The sequence below is a fragment of the Salvelinus namaycush genome, chromosome 15 (assembly GCF_016432855.1).
Source record: "Salvelinus namaycush isolate Seneca chromosome 15, SaNama_1.0, whole genome shotgun sequence".
In the NCBI taxonomy this organism is placed as follows: domain Eukaryota; kingdom Metazoa; phylum Chordata; class Actinopteri; order Salmoniformes; family Salmonidae; genus Salvelinus; species Salvelinus namaycush.
The window spans coordinates 34,406,776-34,424,099 of NC_052321.1; the positions used below are offsets into that span (position 1 = coordinate 34,406,776).

Sequence of the window (17,324 nt, forward strand, 5' to 3'; positions counted from 1 at the left end):
AGGTAAATGTCACTAAGTAAGTGTTGCACTATTTACAAGGCTGTTGTTAGTGCTTCAGATGCAAATAAAAGCTGAGGGAGGTGAAAGGGATTTGAATGTTTCCGACTGAATGCAGGCTTATCAACAAAAAAAAACAGGGGAACCGGACATATGTCTCCTCGCTCATTACAACACAGACAGTGATAAGAGGTGACGCTTACTGGGGCAATGCCCTAACCACAGCTATCTGAACGCAGGAGTGTGAGAGCCTGAAGAGAAGAGTGCTTCCTTTCCTTAGCTTGGCTGGAGGCCATTGTGAACCTACACAGGCTCACACTCAAGATTGTAGTTTGGTAATGCTCAAACAAACCTTCACTAAAACATCCTTTTTTAGAAGTGAAAGGATCGGTGCCTCCTCTCAATACACATTTTAATTTGACGGGAGCCCTCTAATATGGTTCATTTTGGTTTAATTCAAATACATTCAACATTGGACAAAATAGCTTTGAAAGTTTTGGGAAATAGATAGGGATTTTATAAGTAACCAAAAATGTTATATAAGTAGTATTACTCCTATTTTAGAATAACAGCAGTATTAGTATTAGTGATTATTGAATTAATTTGCAGTTGTAATATTGCTGTTGCAGCAGCACCATCTTGATAAGATCTGACATATCCAGAGATCAGGCATAGGTTTTTTTAAATAGCTTACATTTCAAACCAAACGGTTCCCATTTGAGTCAATTCTGTTGTCTGTGTGTACCCATCTCTCCCTCTCCCTCCTGTGCTCTCTGTCTCTCTCTCTCCCTCTCTCTCTGAGCCCTGTACCTCATCATCCATCAGAAAAGCACAGCGTCTCTGATATGCAATAACCCTCTGTCTGCCCAGCGATACGATACAAACTCACAAACATCTAAACATCATCCAGTCTAAATAACTTCCCATGCAGACTTTTTAAAAACTTGAATGTGTGGTAACACACACCCTCTGGACTTTACTGATACACACACCACACACACAAAGACCCCCCCCCCTCTGGACCTGGCTGATGCTGTGCTTTCTGTAGTATGGAGATGGTATTTGTGATGATATTTTTAGCTCTGCTACACACCACAAAAACACACATGCACGCAGGCACACACACGCACGCACGCATGTACACACACACACACACACACACACACACACACACACACACACACACACACACACACACACACACACACACACACACACACACACACACACACACACACACACACACACACACACACACACACACACACACACATGGAAGAGCGGAAGCATGCAGAGGCAGGTGGTGAATATAAACATTATATTTTACATCTAGCATTTAGGGATACAATACACAGGTACTTTACACGAAGACTCATTAATAATGTTACCAAATGTACTATCACACATTTCAAAATCATTACAGATGAACAAAGAAAGACAGTGGGAAATATTTTCAAAGTCAATTAGAATTTTGTGTACTGTACGTTACATTTTTTTTTAATGATAAATGAAGTTACTAATTTTGTCTCTTCTCTTTCTAGACACTGCAGGTTTAATTGCTAATTGTTAACTGGGAATGAATACATTTGCATATTAATTCGCTCCCAATTTACATTTTTTATTTGCTGCCTTCAAAGGGTGTGAGATAAAAGGTCGTGTTATTTTAAATAATTTATCCTTTATTACAGAAAAGATGCTGAATGGAAAATGTGCTGGTGATTTTAACCCCTAAGAGCTTTAACTGTAGAAAAGTGCTCAGAAAAAAAACTACTTTTTTTTCAACTAATTAAATGAGTTTAAAAAATAAAAAAAAGCTGCAGTGAAACATTTGTTAATACAAAGGCAGAGCGCGGGACTGGGATTCCTGGACCGACGACTGAGTGATGAATGGCAAATGCACCAGAGATGACTTCGCTAGAAGTCAAGTTTATAAACCATATCCCTCTCTGCCTGGGAGAGGGAAAGCTTTTCTTTTTATCCCTTCATTTTGTCCCTCTCCCTCCTGGTACATCAATAGGTTTGGCACTCGGTCCCTTCGTTTTTCTCCTCCACGCTAGGCAGCACATCTCAGCAGCAGAGCAACAGGGAAAAGGAAGGGGGCTCATAAGTTCAGAAATTCATTAAGATGAAAGTAAAGCAACTACTCTGTGTGTGTGTGTGTGGGGGGGGGGGGGGGGTGCACTTGCACTTGTGTGGTTGTTTGTGTGATCGGCGGGGTGGGCCGGTGGTTGCACAGCCTCAAATTATTTTACAGACATTTGTCACATCTCTGTACTCTATCCCAAACAGAATATATACAGTGTATTGACCGACCACACTGTATAATACTTTCATGTCTCCTGCTCATCAATAAAATCCTCTCGTCAGGATATTCTGCTAGGTACTCAGAAGAGATGCTATCATAAAGTAGAACAATATCATAACTCATACTGCTATAATGTTATATTAGGGGTTTTAATAAATTGATATGCATGCTCTGTTTTGTGGTGGTGGTTCCTCTATAAATAAAATATGGATATTTCTCAGAGGGATACACATTTCAGAGACAGACAGAGAGGGAGTACTGTTTCAGGGCATAGTAGGCCTACATGATGCTGTTCATTCCAGGCTTTAACCTATTAGACTGTGTGTGTGTGTGTGTGTGTGTGTGTGTGTGTGTGTGTGTGTGTGTGTGTGTGTGTGTGTGTGTGTGTGTGTGTGTGTGTGTGTGTGTGTGTGTGTGTGTGTGTGTAGCCTTTTCTGCCGCCAACATTGTCTTTGACACAATATGTGTTGTACGTTCTTTTTAGGCGAATGTGACACGTCACTCATGTGTCTTGCGTTATTCCTTGTATTGTTTTGGTGTGTTTCTGCACACTGATCATTTCAAAGGAAATGTGTAATTATAACCAATAATACGCCTCTATTTACAAAGTGTAATTTATTTATATTATATTGATTAATGTAGTTTGGTTCTGGCTGAGAACATTTTTAAGGGGTCTATTGTCTCTCCTCCCTGCTCCTAGACAGACAAATATAGGAAATCATTCCTTCAAGGTATTTTGTGCTCTCATGTCCCTTCAACAACGAATCATATTTAAGGATGAAATAAAACAGGCAGTGTATGAGAATAAGCCGGTGGCGTCTTCACACAGTGGGATTTGGCAAAACGAAGACGGCGTGCGTTCGGTTCCTCCACTTGATGTGAGGGAGAAACAGTTGAAATGATCGCATACCTTTCTTTCCAGAGAGAGAGAGAGAGAGGGGGGGGGGGGGGGGGGGGGGGGTAGACGAGGGAACATGCTATCACATTCTTTTTTCATCTGCATGTAAGGAGGGATTCTCTTTCGCTCCTTGGCTGTTGTGTTCTGGCTGTCAGGAGTATAAAAGACGACAATTTCCACAATGCACACAATTATGTCACCTTTTGGAGATTGATGTAGTCAAATTAGATGTATGTGGAACAGTGGCTTGGCAAATGAACGCCTCAACAGATGACCAGCTGTTGCTAATTAATATACACTGGTTAATTAGGACATGGTGTTGCCATCAATAGTAAACTGTGTGAAATCCATAATTCATGCTCTCATGTTGCTGTTGTGGTGGTGGCAGTGGAAGCTGGAGCTTCTAACTCTGAACAAACAAGTCAGAGAGCCATGGAGGGATGCAGAGGCCTCGTGTTAGAGGGGTACATTAACTGTATTGTTTATGTTAATGAGAAATGCTACATTTTCTCTCTCCATCAGCAGGTTACCAGTTTAAATGGCAGGGCCCCATGTCTGGATTTGAAAGGTAAGCTAATGTGAAATGTTTGATCTAACTTTATTTACGACATAGGGTATGATTAATATGATATTTTATACAGTGAGTGGTATGGTGCTTGTTGAGTGTAACACGAATGACTATTACAACCGTTATAACAGTGTAAGATTGCAATATTACAATACTAGAAAGTTAGTAGCCCGAAAGACATTACATTATACAGATTATTTCTAAGTAGCCATCGGTTTACTGTAACATACATTTACAGTACCAGTAGAAGTTAATCACTCCTCTGATGTTGTGAAGCTTCAGTTGGGGGTTAACCCCTGCCCCCCTTTGATGAGTGTAACAGGAGAGCTGCCACCCCAGTGGGGATGTGTGATTCCAACATGGGGTCATCTTGTTCCCCCCTCTCAGTTGTCACGCACTGATGACATCACACTGGGTTGATGACACCCTGCATTAGTTATTATCTTCCCCAACACAGAGGGGATTAGATAGAGGGGATTTCAGTTCCTCCCCTTCCTTGCGGTTCTCCCTGTTCCTACGGTACAGTTAAGTGATTATTGTTTAAACATGTATTTTATTTTATTTTTACAAATGATTATGCTAATGAGAAATAAAGGAGGATGTGTGTGAGCTGTGAGACAGCGATGTGCTGTTTGCTCCCTCCCTTCGCGGTCATGGAGATAAGAGTTTATGAGGGGAAGGAAGGAAGGAGCTAGGGCCTCTAAGAGAGGCGGTCTGATGCTGCGGCCATCAAAGTCTCTCTCTTTGTTCAAAAGTCATCTGGTGTTGAATAATCAGACACCCTTTGATTCATGACTGGGAGGGAGGGAGGAGGACAGTGGATGGGATCTTGTTAGAGAGAGAACGTCTTTCGCCTTTTAACTCTGAGTCGTCGCATCACACTGTGCACTAACTACCAGTCACATAATATGCGGAGACGCTTTTCTTCTCTCAGAGCTTACTGTACAACTTTAATTCAGAAAGTAAACAATTGCACAGATAAAGAGATGATTTACGTTTTCTTAAGGAGGGGTAGGAGGGGAAGGTTGTTTTGTGTGCTCTAGCCTCCCTGAGTTTCCTAAAATTCCAATCACAAAATAACATTGACTCCTGACTGGGGACATGGCAATCTGACTGTTAGCAAACAGTCCCAATTATCTTCTGTTTGATTGCTTTCCCTACTCAGGTGAGCGATTAGACCACCTTTCCTGCGAGGCTCTGGAAGTCATACTGAAATCACTGAGCTTTGATTTCATCAATCTGCAAGCGGCAGAGCTGGAGGAAAATGTGAGTTTTATGAGCAAAAACTTTATTTTTTTCATTTTTACTTTCCAATTGGGTTTTGTATTCAGCTGTCCCTGTGTATCGGATTTTACTCTCCATCAAAGGAACTGGGAACTCCATTACTATTTTGCTGTTGAATTTAAACCTCGCTCCCTTTTCTTTTTTTCTTCCAGGGAGCATCATCCTTGCTGGATATGATTTTGTATTATGAATCTACCCCCCATCTTGACATCTCTGACAACACCAGCATGGGGATATCTGGTTGGAAGGCCCTCTCTCATTTGATAAAGCAGGTACATGCAGTTCAGTGTAATGTGTTTCTATGTGTGGATTTAGGCCAGGGGTGAGAGAGTGCACATACTATAGGAGGGAATGTATTCCAGAAGTAAGACGAGTGAGTATTGAGGGCAAAAAAGTATATTCAAGTTCAGCAGTTCCCAGAGAAGCTGCCTAGCTTTGTTAGCTAACACACATGCATGCACACAATCGCGCACGCACGCACGCACGTGCCATTACCCCCCAGTCAGTACCTCAGACTTCATTACCATGGGCATCTGATTAGCTAGCAGAGCCAGGAGAAATGATCCTGCAGATCCCAAATGCTATTTCTGAAGGCCTGCCTGCCAGCCTGGTCGTGTCCTTGGGGTGATAAACCTCTCAGGGCCCAGGGCAGGACTCAAAGTATGCAGGGAAAATCTTCCCAAGCATCTTACGTTAGCTGACTGTGTCTGAGAGACAGACAGATAGGCAAACAGATGAGGGATCTATAAGTCATTTGCCAATGACAAAATAAGCCCAGATGACAACCTCTACCATTCCTTAGAGTTTCAGAGTGCTAGATGGAATCGGATAGTTATAGTATACATTTATTTCAATGTTTGTTCAATTAGTGATAGTTCTTAGATGAAAGAGAGGTGAGGTTTTGCCTCGTGGTGAAATGGACTTCAAGGGTGAGACCAAAAGCCGGCTCTTAGGCAGTATTACTCAAGATCAATCAAAATCACCTTGGTGTAGAGCGAGAGATGGAGGATGCAGCAGGGGAGAAAAAATCTGGACACGTTTGATGTGCCGACCAGACGGACGGAGAGATGGCGGGGGGGATGGAGACTAACAATGGCCCCCAGACCTGCCGCTCTCCCTCCGTCACTCAGGACTGTTTTCTTCTCATCCTTTTTTGATATTCTTCCTCTCCTCTCCTCCTTCAGACGGGCTAGTGGTTGCTGAGGAGAGGTGATGCATGGAGGCCAGTCCCCACCAGGGACGCAGCCTAGCCCTTCAGCCACACTCTCGCTCTGTCACTCTCTCCACCTCTCTCATTCTGTCAGTCAGTGTTGTTTTGCCTTACTGGCATTCCCCTCTTCCTCTAGTGTTTGAAGGTGAGGTAGAATAGGGAGTTCAGTCCACACTTAGGGCACGGCCTAGCCCTTCAGCCTCTCCTCCCTCCCTCCCTCCCTGCCATCTTTTTCTGACAGGTTCTGGAAGTGTTTGATCAGAAGTAAGGTACAGAGGCCAGTCCATAACCTAGCATCTCAGACCCTCACTCTCTCTTACACGTCTCTCTCGCTCTCTGTCCCTGTCATACCCTGTCCTTCCCTCCATCTCAGTTTTTCCATCCCCTCAAAGTTTTGCTGACTTTCTCTCCCTTTATCTCTGTCCTCAATCTCCCCACCCCTCTCTCTCTCTCCCTCTGTCCCCCGCCCTCCCCCTCTCTCTGATGAGATCCTTGTGTTTGTCTCTCTGTAGAGTGTGTGTCTGTTGAGGCTGGATGTGTGTAACGTGGCCCTGCTACAGTATCCAGCCCAGGTCCTGTCAAGAGCCCTCCTCAGCAGCAGACTCACCGTGCTACACCTCCAAAGCACCTGCCTCAGCGGCAGACCCCTCTTCACGCTTGGTATGCCCTGCACGTATGCATAACACATACACACACAGCTTTGTTTTAGAGAATTATCAGGACTTTTTGGGGAGTAAAAATGTGTTCCCATTCAAAAATCTATTTTCCATAACTCTAACCTTAACCCCTAACCCTAACTCTTAAACCCAAACGCCAAACCTAACCCTAAAATAGCATTTTAACAAATTCAGGACATGGGAAAAAAAGTCCTGACCTTTCCAAAATATTCTTATTTTCCTACCTTGTCAGGACATTCTGGTGACTTGTCAGGACATTGTGGTCCTGATAAGGTAGCGAAACATGTACAAATACACACACACAGTCTTGTACAACTAACCATGTGGGGACACACAATTCAGTCCCATTCAAAATCCTATTTTCCCTAACCCTAACCTTAATAACCCGAAAACCTAACCTTAAAAAAAGTCCCCATTTGGTAACATTTTTGTTTGTTTACTATTCTTGTGGGGACTTCTGGTACCCACAAGTATATATAAACACACACACACACACACACACACACACACACACACACACACACACACACACACACACACACACACACACACACACACACACACACACACACACACACACACACACACACACACACACACACAATCTGTTATTTCTGAGTTCTTCCTCATGGCCTGATAGGGCTCAGTAGTATCTCCTGTGTGTGTGGGTGTGTGTGCGTGACTGCATATATGTGTTTCTGTGTGTCTGTGTGTATTTCGTGTGTGTATGTGTGTGCACTCGGTGTTGTCCATGCTCGGCCGTGGCCAACAGGAACAGATGACGGAGGACAAGGAGCGGAGGAGCAGATTTTGGCCCCGTGACCCTCACAGTGGGACTGGCCCGGGATTAGATGTCCTAATCTTCAGCCTGTCACTTTACACACCGCCGCACCGATCCACACCGTCACCGTGGCCAGAGACACTATCCTCTCTACCTAGGACTTTCTGTAGCCAGGTATGAGGACCAGTAACCAGGCCTCAGAACAGTTATTTCCCCAGGCATCAGGTCTTTCACCAGAGATGCTAAACTCATTTTGCCCCGCATTTGGTCTTCACCGAGGTCCAGAGTGCCGCACTTACAATTAATTGTATTTCCTCACTGTCAAAATGTGCAAAAAATAATACTTTATCCATCGCTTTTTTCCCCTCTAAAACCCCCATACCCCCAAAAAATATATTATATAAAACATTAGGAACACCTTCCTAATATTGAGTTGCACACCCAACTTTTGCCCTCAGAACAGCCTAATTTTGTCAGGGCATGGACTCTACAAGGTGTCAAGAGTGTTCCACAGGGATGCTGGCCCATGTTAACTCCAATGCTTCCCACAGTTGCGTCAAGTTGGCTGGATGTTCCCTTTGGGTGGTGGATCATTCTTGATCCAAATGGGAAACTTTTGAACGTGACACAAACCGGTGCACCTGGCACCTACTACCATACGCACTTAAATCTTTTGTCTTGCCCATTCACCCTCTGAAGGGCACGCATACATAATCCATGTCTCAAATGTTTCAAGGCTTAAAAATTATTCTTTAACCTGTGTCCTCCCCTTCATCTACACTGATTGAAGTGGATTTAACATGTGACATCACTAAGGGATCATAGCTTTCACCTGGATTCACATGGTCAGTCAATGGCATGGAAATCTCAGTTTATAATGTTTTGTACACTCAGGGATTTCACCATAAGGCCAATGGTGACTTTAAAACAGAGTTTAATGGCTGTGATAGGAGACAACTGAGGATGGATCAACAATATTGTAGTTACTCCACAATACTAACCTAAATGACAGAGTGAAAATATGGAAGCTTGTACAGAATACAATTTTTCCAAAACATACATTCTGTTTGCAATAAGGAACTAACATTAAACTGCAAAAAATATGGCAAAGAAATGAACTTTATGTCCTGAATACATAGTGTTATGTTTGGGGCAAATCCAACAGCACAACACTGAATAGCACTCATCATATTTTCAAGCATGGTGGTGGCTGCATCATGTTATGGATATGCATGTCATCGGCAAGGACTAGGGAGTATTTTAGGATAAAAAGAAACAGAATAGATTAAGAACAAGAGTTGCTTACCAAGACGTCATTGAATTTTCTTGAGTGGCCTAGTTACAGTCTTGACTTAGCTTGAATATCTATGGCGAGATTTGAAAATGGCTGTCAAGCAATGATCAACAACCAACTTTACAAAGCTTGAAGAATTTTTGAAAGAGCAATGTTCAAATATTGTACAATTCAGGTGTGCAAATCTCTTAGAGACTTACCCAGAAAGACGCACAGCTGTAATCGCTGCCAAAGGTGATTCTAACATGTATTGTATTGACTCAGGGGGTTGAATACTTATCTCATCAACTATTGTTTAATTTTCCAATCATATTTTTCTTTCTTTGTCTTTCACTTTGACAGATTATTTTGTGTAGATCGTTGACAAATGAAATCCATTTTGACTCCACTTTGTAACACGACAAAATGTGAAAAAGTCAAGGGGAGTGGATACTTTCTGAAGGGACTGTGTACATATACAGTACCAGTCAAAAGTTTTAGAACACCTACTCATTCCAGGGTTTTCCTTTATTTTTACTATTTTCTACATTTTAGAATAATAGTGAAGACATCAAAACTATGAAATAGCACATATGGAATCATGTAGTAACCAAATAAAGTGTTAAACATATCAAAATATTTATTATATTTGATATTCTTCAAAGGAACCACCCTTAGCCTTGATAACAGCTTTACACTCTTGACAATCTCTCTCTCAACCAGTTTCATGTGGTAGTCACATATGATGCATTTTAATGAATTGTTAAAAGTTAATTTGTGAAATTTCTTTCATTCTTAATGCGTTTGAGCCAATCAGTTGTGACAACTTGGGGTACAGAAGAAAGCCCTATTTGGTAAAATTCCAGGTCTATATTATGGCAAGAACAGCTCAAATAAGTAAAGAGAAACGACGGTCCATCATTATTTTAAGACATGAAGGTCAGTCAATAAGGAAAATTTCAAGAACTTTGTTGTTGAAAGTTTCTTTTAAGTGCAGTTGCAAAACCTATCAAGCGCTATGATGAAACGCCACAGGAAAGGAAGACCCAGAGTTACCTTTGCTGCAGAGGATAAGCTCATGAGAGTTAATTGCACCTTAGATTACAGCCCAAATAAATGCTTCACAGAGTTCAAGTAACAGGAAAAATGATTTAAGGACAACAAAGTCAAGGTATTGGAGTGGCCATCACAAAGCCCTGACCTCATCCTATAGAACATTTGTGGACAGAACTGAAAAAGCGTGTGCGAGCAAGGAGGCCCACAAACCTGACTCAGTTACACCAGCTCTGTCAGGAGGAATAGGCCAAAATGCACCCAACTTATTATGGGAAGCTTGTGGAAGGCTACCCAAAATGTTTGACCCATGTTAAACAATTTAAAGGCAATACTACCAAATACGAATTAAGTGTATGTAAACTTCTGACCCACTGGGAATATGATGAAATAAATAAAAGCTGAAATAATGTCACGGCCGACGAATGAAGAGTACCAAAGCGCAGTTTGCTCAGCGTACATATTCCTTTTATTGGGATGACGCAATCAAAACAATAAACAATACAAAAACAACCGTGAAGCTTAAGGCTATGTGCCACAAACAAAGTTAACTTCCCACAAAGAAAGGATGGAAAAGGACTACCTACGTATGGTTACAGCTGTCCCTGATTGAGAACCATACCCGGCCAAAACATAGAAATACAAAATCATAGAAAAACAAAACATAGAATGCCCACCCCAAATCACACTCTGACCAAACCAAATAGAGACATAAAAAGGCTCTCTAAGGTCAGGGCGTGACAAATAAATCATTCGTTTTACTATTATTCTGACATTTCACATTCTTAAAATAAAGTGGTGATCCTAACTGACCTAAGACAGGGACTTTTTACGATGATTAAATGTCAGGAATTGTGAAAAACTGAGTTTAAATGTATTTGGCTAAGGTGTATGTAAACTTCCGAATTCAACTGTATTCTACAGTATTGTGCAAAAGTTTTAGGCAGGTGTGAAAAAATGCTGTAAAGTAAGAATGTTTCAAAAATAGACATGTTAATAGTTTATATTTATCAATTAACAAAATGCAGAGGTGAGTGAACAGAAGAAAAATCTACATCAAATCAATATTTGGTGTGACCACCTTTTGCCTTAAAAACAGCATAAATTCTTCTAGGTACACTTTTTGAAGGAACTCGGCATGTAGGTTGTCCCAAACATCTTGGAGAACTAACCACAGTTCTTTTGTGGATTTAGGCAGCCTCAGGTGCTTTTCTCTCTTCGTGTAATCCCAAATAGACTTGATGATGTTGAGATCAGGGCTCTGTGTGGGCCGTACCATCACTTCCAGGACTCCTTGTTCTTCTTTACGCTGAAGATAGTTCTTAATGACATTTGCTGTGTGTTTGGGGTCGTTGTCATGCTGCAGAATATATTTAGGGCCAATCAGATGCCTTCCTGATGGTATTACATGATGGATAAGTATCTGCCTGTACTTCTCAGTATTGAGGAGACCATTAATTCTGACCAAATCCCCAACTCCATTTGCAGAAATGCAGCCCCAAACTTGCAAGGAGTGCTTCACTGTTGCCTGCAGACACTCATTCGTGTACCGCTCTCCAGCCCTCCGGTGAACAAACTGCCTTCTGCTACAGCCAAATATTTCAATTGACTCATCAGTCCAGAGCACCTGCTGCCATTTTTCTGCACCCCAGTTCCTGTGTTTTCGTGTATAGTTGAGTCGCTTGGCCTTGTTTCCACGTCGGAGGTATGGCTTTTTGTCCGCAAGTCTTCCATGAAGGCCACTTCTGACCAGACTTCTCCGGACAGTACATGGCTGTGCCAGGGTCCCACTGTTTTCTGCCAATTCTGAGCTGATGGCACTGCTGGACATCTTCCGATTGCAAAGGGAAGTAAGCATGATGTGTCTTTCATCTGCTGCAGTAAGTCTCCTTGGCCGACCACTACGCAGTGGTGGTCCTCAACATCCTCAACGTTGCCCGTTTCTTTGCTTCTGCAAAAGAGTTTGGACAGCACATCTGGAAACCCCTGTCTGCCTTTGAATTTCTGTGTGGGAGAGACCTTGCAGATGCAGTATAACTACCTTGTGTCTTGTTGCCGTGCTCAGTCTTGCCATGGTGAATGACTTTTGACAAACTCACCTTGTTATCTGAGTTTTATTCCTCCTACACAGCTGTTTCTGTATCAGATAATACTTGTGTTTCAACCTACATATTGAATTGATGATTATTAGCACCTGTTTGGTATAATTGTTTAATCATACACCTGACTATATGCCTACAAAATCCCTGACTTTGCAGGATTTTTTCACACCTGCTTAAAACTTTTGCACAGTACAGTACATTTTTTACTCACACCAGCCACAGGCTGGACTGAATAGGCTCGCAGGCCGGAGCAGTATGTTTGACACCCATATGTCACCCACAAGAGGCCAACACTGCCCTTCAGCACACAGCATTGGACTTCCAATAAAGGGACTGGACTTTCCCTTACAATAATATTACCTTGGTCAGGAGCAAGATATACAAATACCTTAACCTTTAAAATTCTCAAAAATAAATTATGTTGAGGGGTATTATAACATTTACTTCAATCATATTTCTGTAATTTACTAATTTGTTTTTTTAATCATTTTTACCATGAGGCCTTTAGCCAAGTACAGTTTAAGGTTAAGATGAAAGCTTTCACCAATGTCACACCCTACGGCTCCATGGTGATGGCTTTGGTCCTGCTGTCCTTGGACAGTGACCTTCATCGATTGGCTGGTGTTTCATCTCTGGGACGTAACCGTGACGACCGAGGGAGGTGTTCCTCTTCTGTGAGCAGCAGGGGGCTGGGCCGGTGTACTCTAGTGATCAGGGAGGAGACAATGACCTGTAAATCTGTAAATGAGCCAGAGGAGGAGACAGGCACATACACGTACACGCTCTTCCTTCTCACCACTGAGACAGAGACCCTATCTCTTTAAACCCTCCTGGATCCTTTTGATATTTTTGGGCCGTGCATCCAGCCTCGTCGCCCCTGCCTACCCCCCTGTCCTCCCCCGTTCGCTTCCATCCTTCTCTGCGGGGGGCCCAGCTGTGGATCATTGCCTTCGATCGAAGGGGCCCTGATTGCGGCGCTCGACGGGCCGTGCGCCGTGGAGTCGTCCAGATCAATCCAGCGATCCCTCCATTTGGTTCCCACTGTGCATGATGACAATGTTGGCATTCCACATGCAGCCCAAAGGGCCTGATCAAATCTACTGCATCGATCCGCTAAGGCTGGGCTGCGTGACAACCCACCAATGCACACACAGACACACACTTCACTGTACAATTTACCGAGAGATAGTGTGCAATAAAATTATGCTTTGAAATATTTTTGGTAGAATAATGGGAGATTTGTGCTTTTGAGAAACGCTAGTTGACTCTTGAGAAATACTATAAATACAATGGTTTAGTCTCAAACGTTCTTAAGCTAAAGTAGGTTATTTATTAGACTAGCATGATTCTTTACCATCAAACCAAACTTTACTTAAAAAGTAATATTGCTTTGGTTTCTTTGTCCATAGTGGCTGCTCTGAAGAGCAACAGAGCACTCCGGGAGCTGTACCTGTCCAACAATAATCTGAACAGCGAACAGGACTCTATGCAGTTAGGAGACCTGCTCAGATACAACAGCTCAATCACTACTCTGGACCTCAGCAACAACACCATAGCAAACTCAGGTGCACTTAAAGAACATATTCAGTATGAAACAGTACCAGTGGAGGCTGCCGGAGGGAGGACGGCTTCTAATAATGGCTGGAACTGAGCGAATGGAATGGCATCAAACACATGGGAACCATGTGCTTGATGTATTTGATACCATTCCACTTATTCCGCTCCAGCCATTACCACGAGCCCGTTCTCCCCAATTAAGGTGCAACCAAGCTCCTGTGAACAGTACCATCACTATCCTGGACCTCAGCAACAACACCATAACAGACTCAGGTGACGGTCCTGGTACTGTCAAAGAACAGGACCATTTTCACTCTGTATCACTCACAGAGATTGAGGTAGCAGCAAACTGTTAAATTCCCCTTGTCATTTATGTAAGCCCTTTAGGACTAGCCTAGTGCACTGTAGTCTTAAGTGTTTCATCTCTCTTTTCTGGTCTTGTGCAGGACTGGAGGAGATCTGTGAAGGTCTGAGAGGTCAGACAGATGGACTGAAGGTTCTGATTCTATGGAACAACCAGATCACTAACAATGGACTGGTCCATCTAGCCAAAGTTCTGGTGAGGAACACAGATCTTATGTTGATCCTGTATCAGAAATTAGCTGTGTTGATCCTGGATTACCATTTAGCTCAACCCTTAGCCTTTGACTCAGATTTAGCCTTTCCCTTTAGCAACATAAACTGCACCTTTGTCATTTGAGTGGTGGCGATTTGGAAATCAAAGGGGTATACATTAAAAGCCTTGGCCCACTGGCATATTCAAAGAGAACTCACCCAGGCCAAAAATAAAGTGCCCCTCGCTCTCTCCGTTCTGCCACCACCAACAGTTTGATTAAATAATAGATATGTGTTTAGAAGTGGCTATCATGCTGCCTGCCACTAAGAAGGAGAAGTAGAAGTCTTGGCAAACCATAATGACGATAATTAGGCCAATGGCTGGTCTTGTCAAATATGACACAGGAAAAGCTGTTATTAACCTTTCTCGTTTGTTGTATTTCTCTTTTCCTTTTGTCCTCTGGGCTGTCTCTGTTGGAAGAGATAGACAACAGAGTGAGAGCGGGTTATTTGGGTCGGACATGGAACCACTTTGGTGTCACAGAATGTAATTGGGTTGTAATGTTATCCAGAACACACATTTAGTGTAGTGACAAATCACTATACAGTATAACTCCCTTTTTCTGTGAGTTTTATATTTGTTATTGGTATAGGTACTCCGGTTTTAGTTCCTCTTTTTAGGCATTTATTTGTCAATTTTTGCTTCTTAATGGACTAGGTCAAGGATACTCTACTTTTTGAGAAGGTCCGTTCACACAAATGTCCTATCTGGCAAATGTTTTGATGGATATTGTCATTTATCGGCGTAGTAGCAAACCACCACCTCACGACCCAAACTTTTCACACCCCTCTTTTTGGCGGAATGATTTTTTAAACTGTTTTTAAGCTAATTTCTTCTCTACACATTTATCCATGTCTTATGTGTGTTCATATGATACCTGAGCGACTCAACAAAATCAATGGGAATCAAAGCTGGCCTTGATAACTACAAGATGGTTAGCCTAACTAACATGGGCTAGTTATACATAGATTATAAATAGCTCTCTAAATTAATGTCTTAATGACATAAGAGGAAAGCTGCCATGCACTACAACATTTACAAATTGCACCTTGTACATTCTACTAGTACAACTCTCAATAACATTAAATTGAAAGCCCGACTGAGTTGTTAAAAAAAGTTGTTTTTAAGTTGGGATCTGCGGTCCATACCAACCCCATTCTGGGTCCAGATTCGTACCGCGGTCCGCCTGTTGAGTATGGCTGGACTACATCTTCACAATTTATAGTTCTGGGTGTTCACTCTGTTTAATCCATTTGTTTTGTCATCTGAAACCTCAAAATCTGTCTTAGAATTTTTGGTTTTAACTGAAGCCCTGTATTGTGTTTTCCCCAAAGCTCTCTTCTCCAAACCTACAGTGGTTTACATGCGACAGGCCTCATCCATGCTTGACTCAAACCCTCAAACAACCAGTCAAGTCTTTAATTGGTCGCTATTATCCCCTGCGTTCCCCTTCAAGCATCTCCTCTCTCTGGGAAAGGTTTCAGTCGTCCATCGGACGTGTCGTGCCTCTGTGTATCCCTCTCCCCTCTGCACATCTCTGAGCTGGCATTAGCACAGACACAGCAAGGGCCTCTTGAGTGTGCCACACACACACAGCGAGGGGCTCTTGAGTGTGTTTGTAGTCACCACTGTACAAATTAACTCTGAAGACGCACTTCCTCAGGTCTGCAGTTGCCAGCATCTTTCCACCCTCGCGTTCATTCATTACCTCCTCAGCCGGGTGACCAAAGGAGTGGAACGGGGGTGGCAATGAGGTACGCTGGTGTATCGCTCCTCACTCTGACTATAGTATACTATAGTATTCGTGTTATTGCGGATATGACCGTAGTGTATTGTAGTGTTTTTGCTGACATGACTGTAGTATACTGCAGTGTTTACAGTAAATACTGTACAGACATGTTTGCAAAAACACTACAGTAGTCTCACAATGCCATACCTCCAGAATCACGTCATGGTCACGCCTCTCTTGGAGGTCTGGAGAATTTGTTTTGCAAAAACATTTTGAATGGCCCGCTGGCTCCCAACGGCAAGATTTTGATTGGATGTGACATTTCAAGAACCCTCCCCCCACACACCCGTAGAAGTGGTGCTGTGTGTTATGTGCACCACTGTTTACCGTCCGGGTAATTGTTGCCTATGCTAGTTTTAAGTGCTAGTTTTTAAGTTATAACTGTCGCCCACAGTTATGCGATTTACATTTAGTGAAATTGAAAGTGGATTACGCTGGTAAAGTCAAACATCACAATATGGTCAATACCTCTGGTGGTACACCTTTTTTTTTTACTAAATAGTTTTTTCCCTCCATTCATCCACATGGCTGCTGGCGGCACTTTAATACGACCAAAAATATTGTGAATATTGTCCATTATTTTATTTTTTTGAGCCAGTGGGAGAACCTATTCAAGTAAGTAAATACATGTTTTTAAATGTTAATGTATTATTAGCTAGCTGGCTGGCTACAGTAGGCCACTTTGTAGGCTAACTCAACTGAGCTGCTAGCTAGCTAGCTTGACACACTGTTTAGCTAAGTGAATTAAAATGTCATCAGCTAGCTAACTTCCCATTAGCTAGCTATCTTGATGTAATCATTGTACATTGTAAATTAAAAACAGTCTCCAAATGCATTTGGACACAGCCATGGAAGAGGGTGACATTGTAGTTCCAGCTGTCAGTAAACAGAGAGTGTAGGCTACTGGACAGGGCAGGTATCTTTGTGGGATGACATTATGAAAAGTGTATCCAATTCCAGTCCCCAGAGGGGAAAACTTTGAGGACAGAGATATAATAGTAATATATTATTTAGTGCTTTCTAATTTGAGTATATCTGTTTGCCTGTTTGTGATTTTCTTTTTCTGTTCTCAGATATGGAAAGCTGTGAAAGCCTGTTCGCAGATGGAGAGCACTCCCAATGAGTGTCCCAAGAGACTAAGTGTATATCCTATATGCCATGGATTATATGTGTAGGCCGACCTATGTTAGCAAATGTTGCATACAAAAATACAG

At 42.4% G+C, this 17,324-nt stretch overlaps 1 protein-coding gene across 1 annotated transcript in view; it reads left to right on the forward strand.

The window, feature by feature from the left end:
- si:dkey-288a3.2 (protein phosphatase 1 regulatory subunit 37) overlaps nt 1-17,324 on the forward strand; it is a 35,357-nt gene that overhangs the window by 4,090 nt on the left and 13,943 nt on the right. The window contains exons 3-5 of the mRNA XM_039009118.1: nt 6,775-6,922; nt 13,558-13,713; nt 14,152-14,264. Of these exons, the coding sequence (XP_038865046.1) occupies nt 6,775-6,922; nt 13,558-13,713; nt 14,152-14,264 (417 nt within the window). The remainder of the gene's footprint in view (nt 1-6,774; nt 6,923-13,557; nt 13,714-14,151; nt 14,265-17,324) is intronic.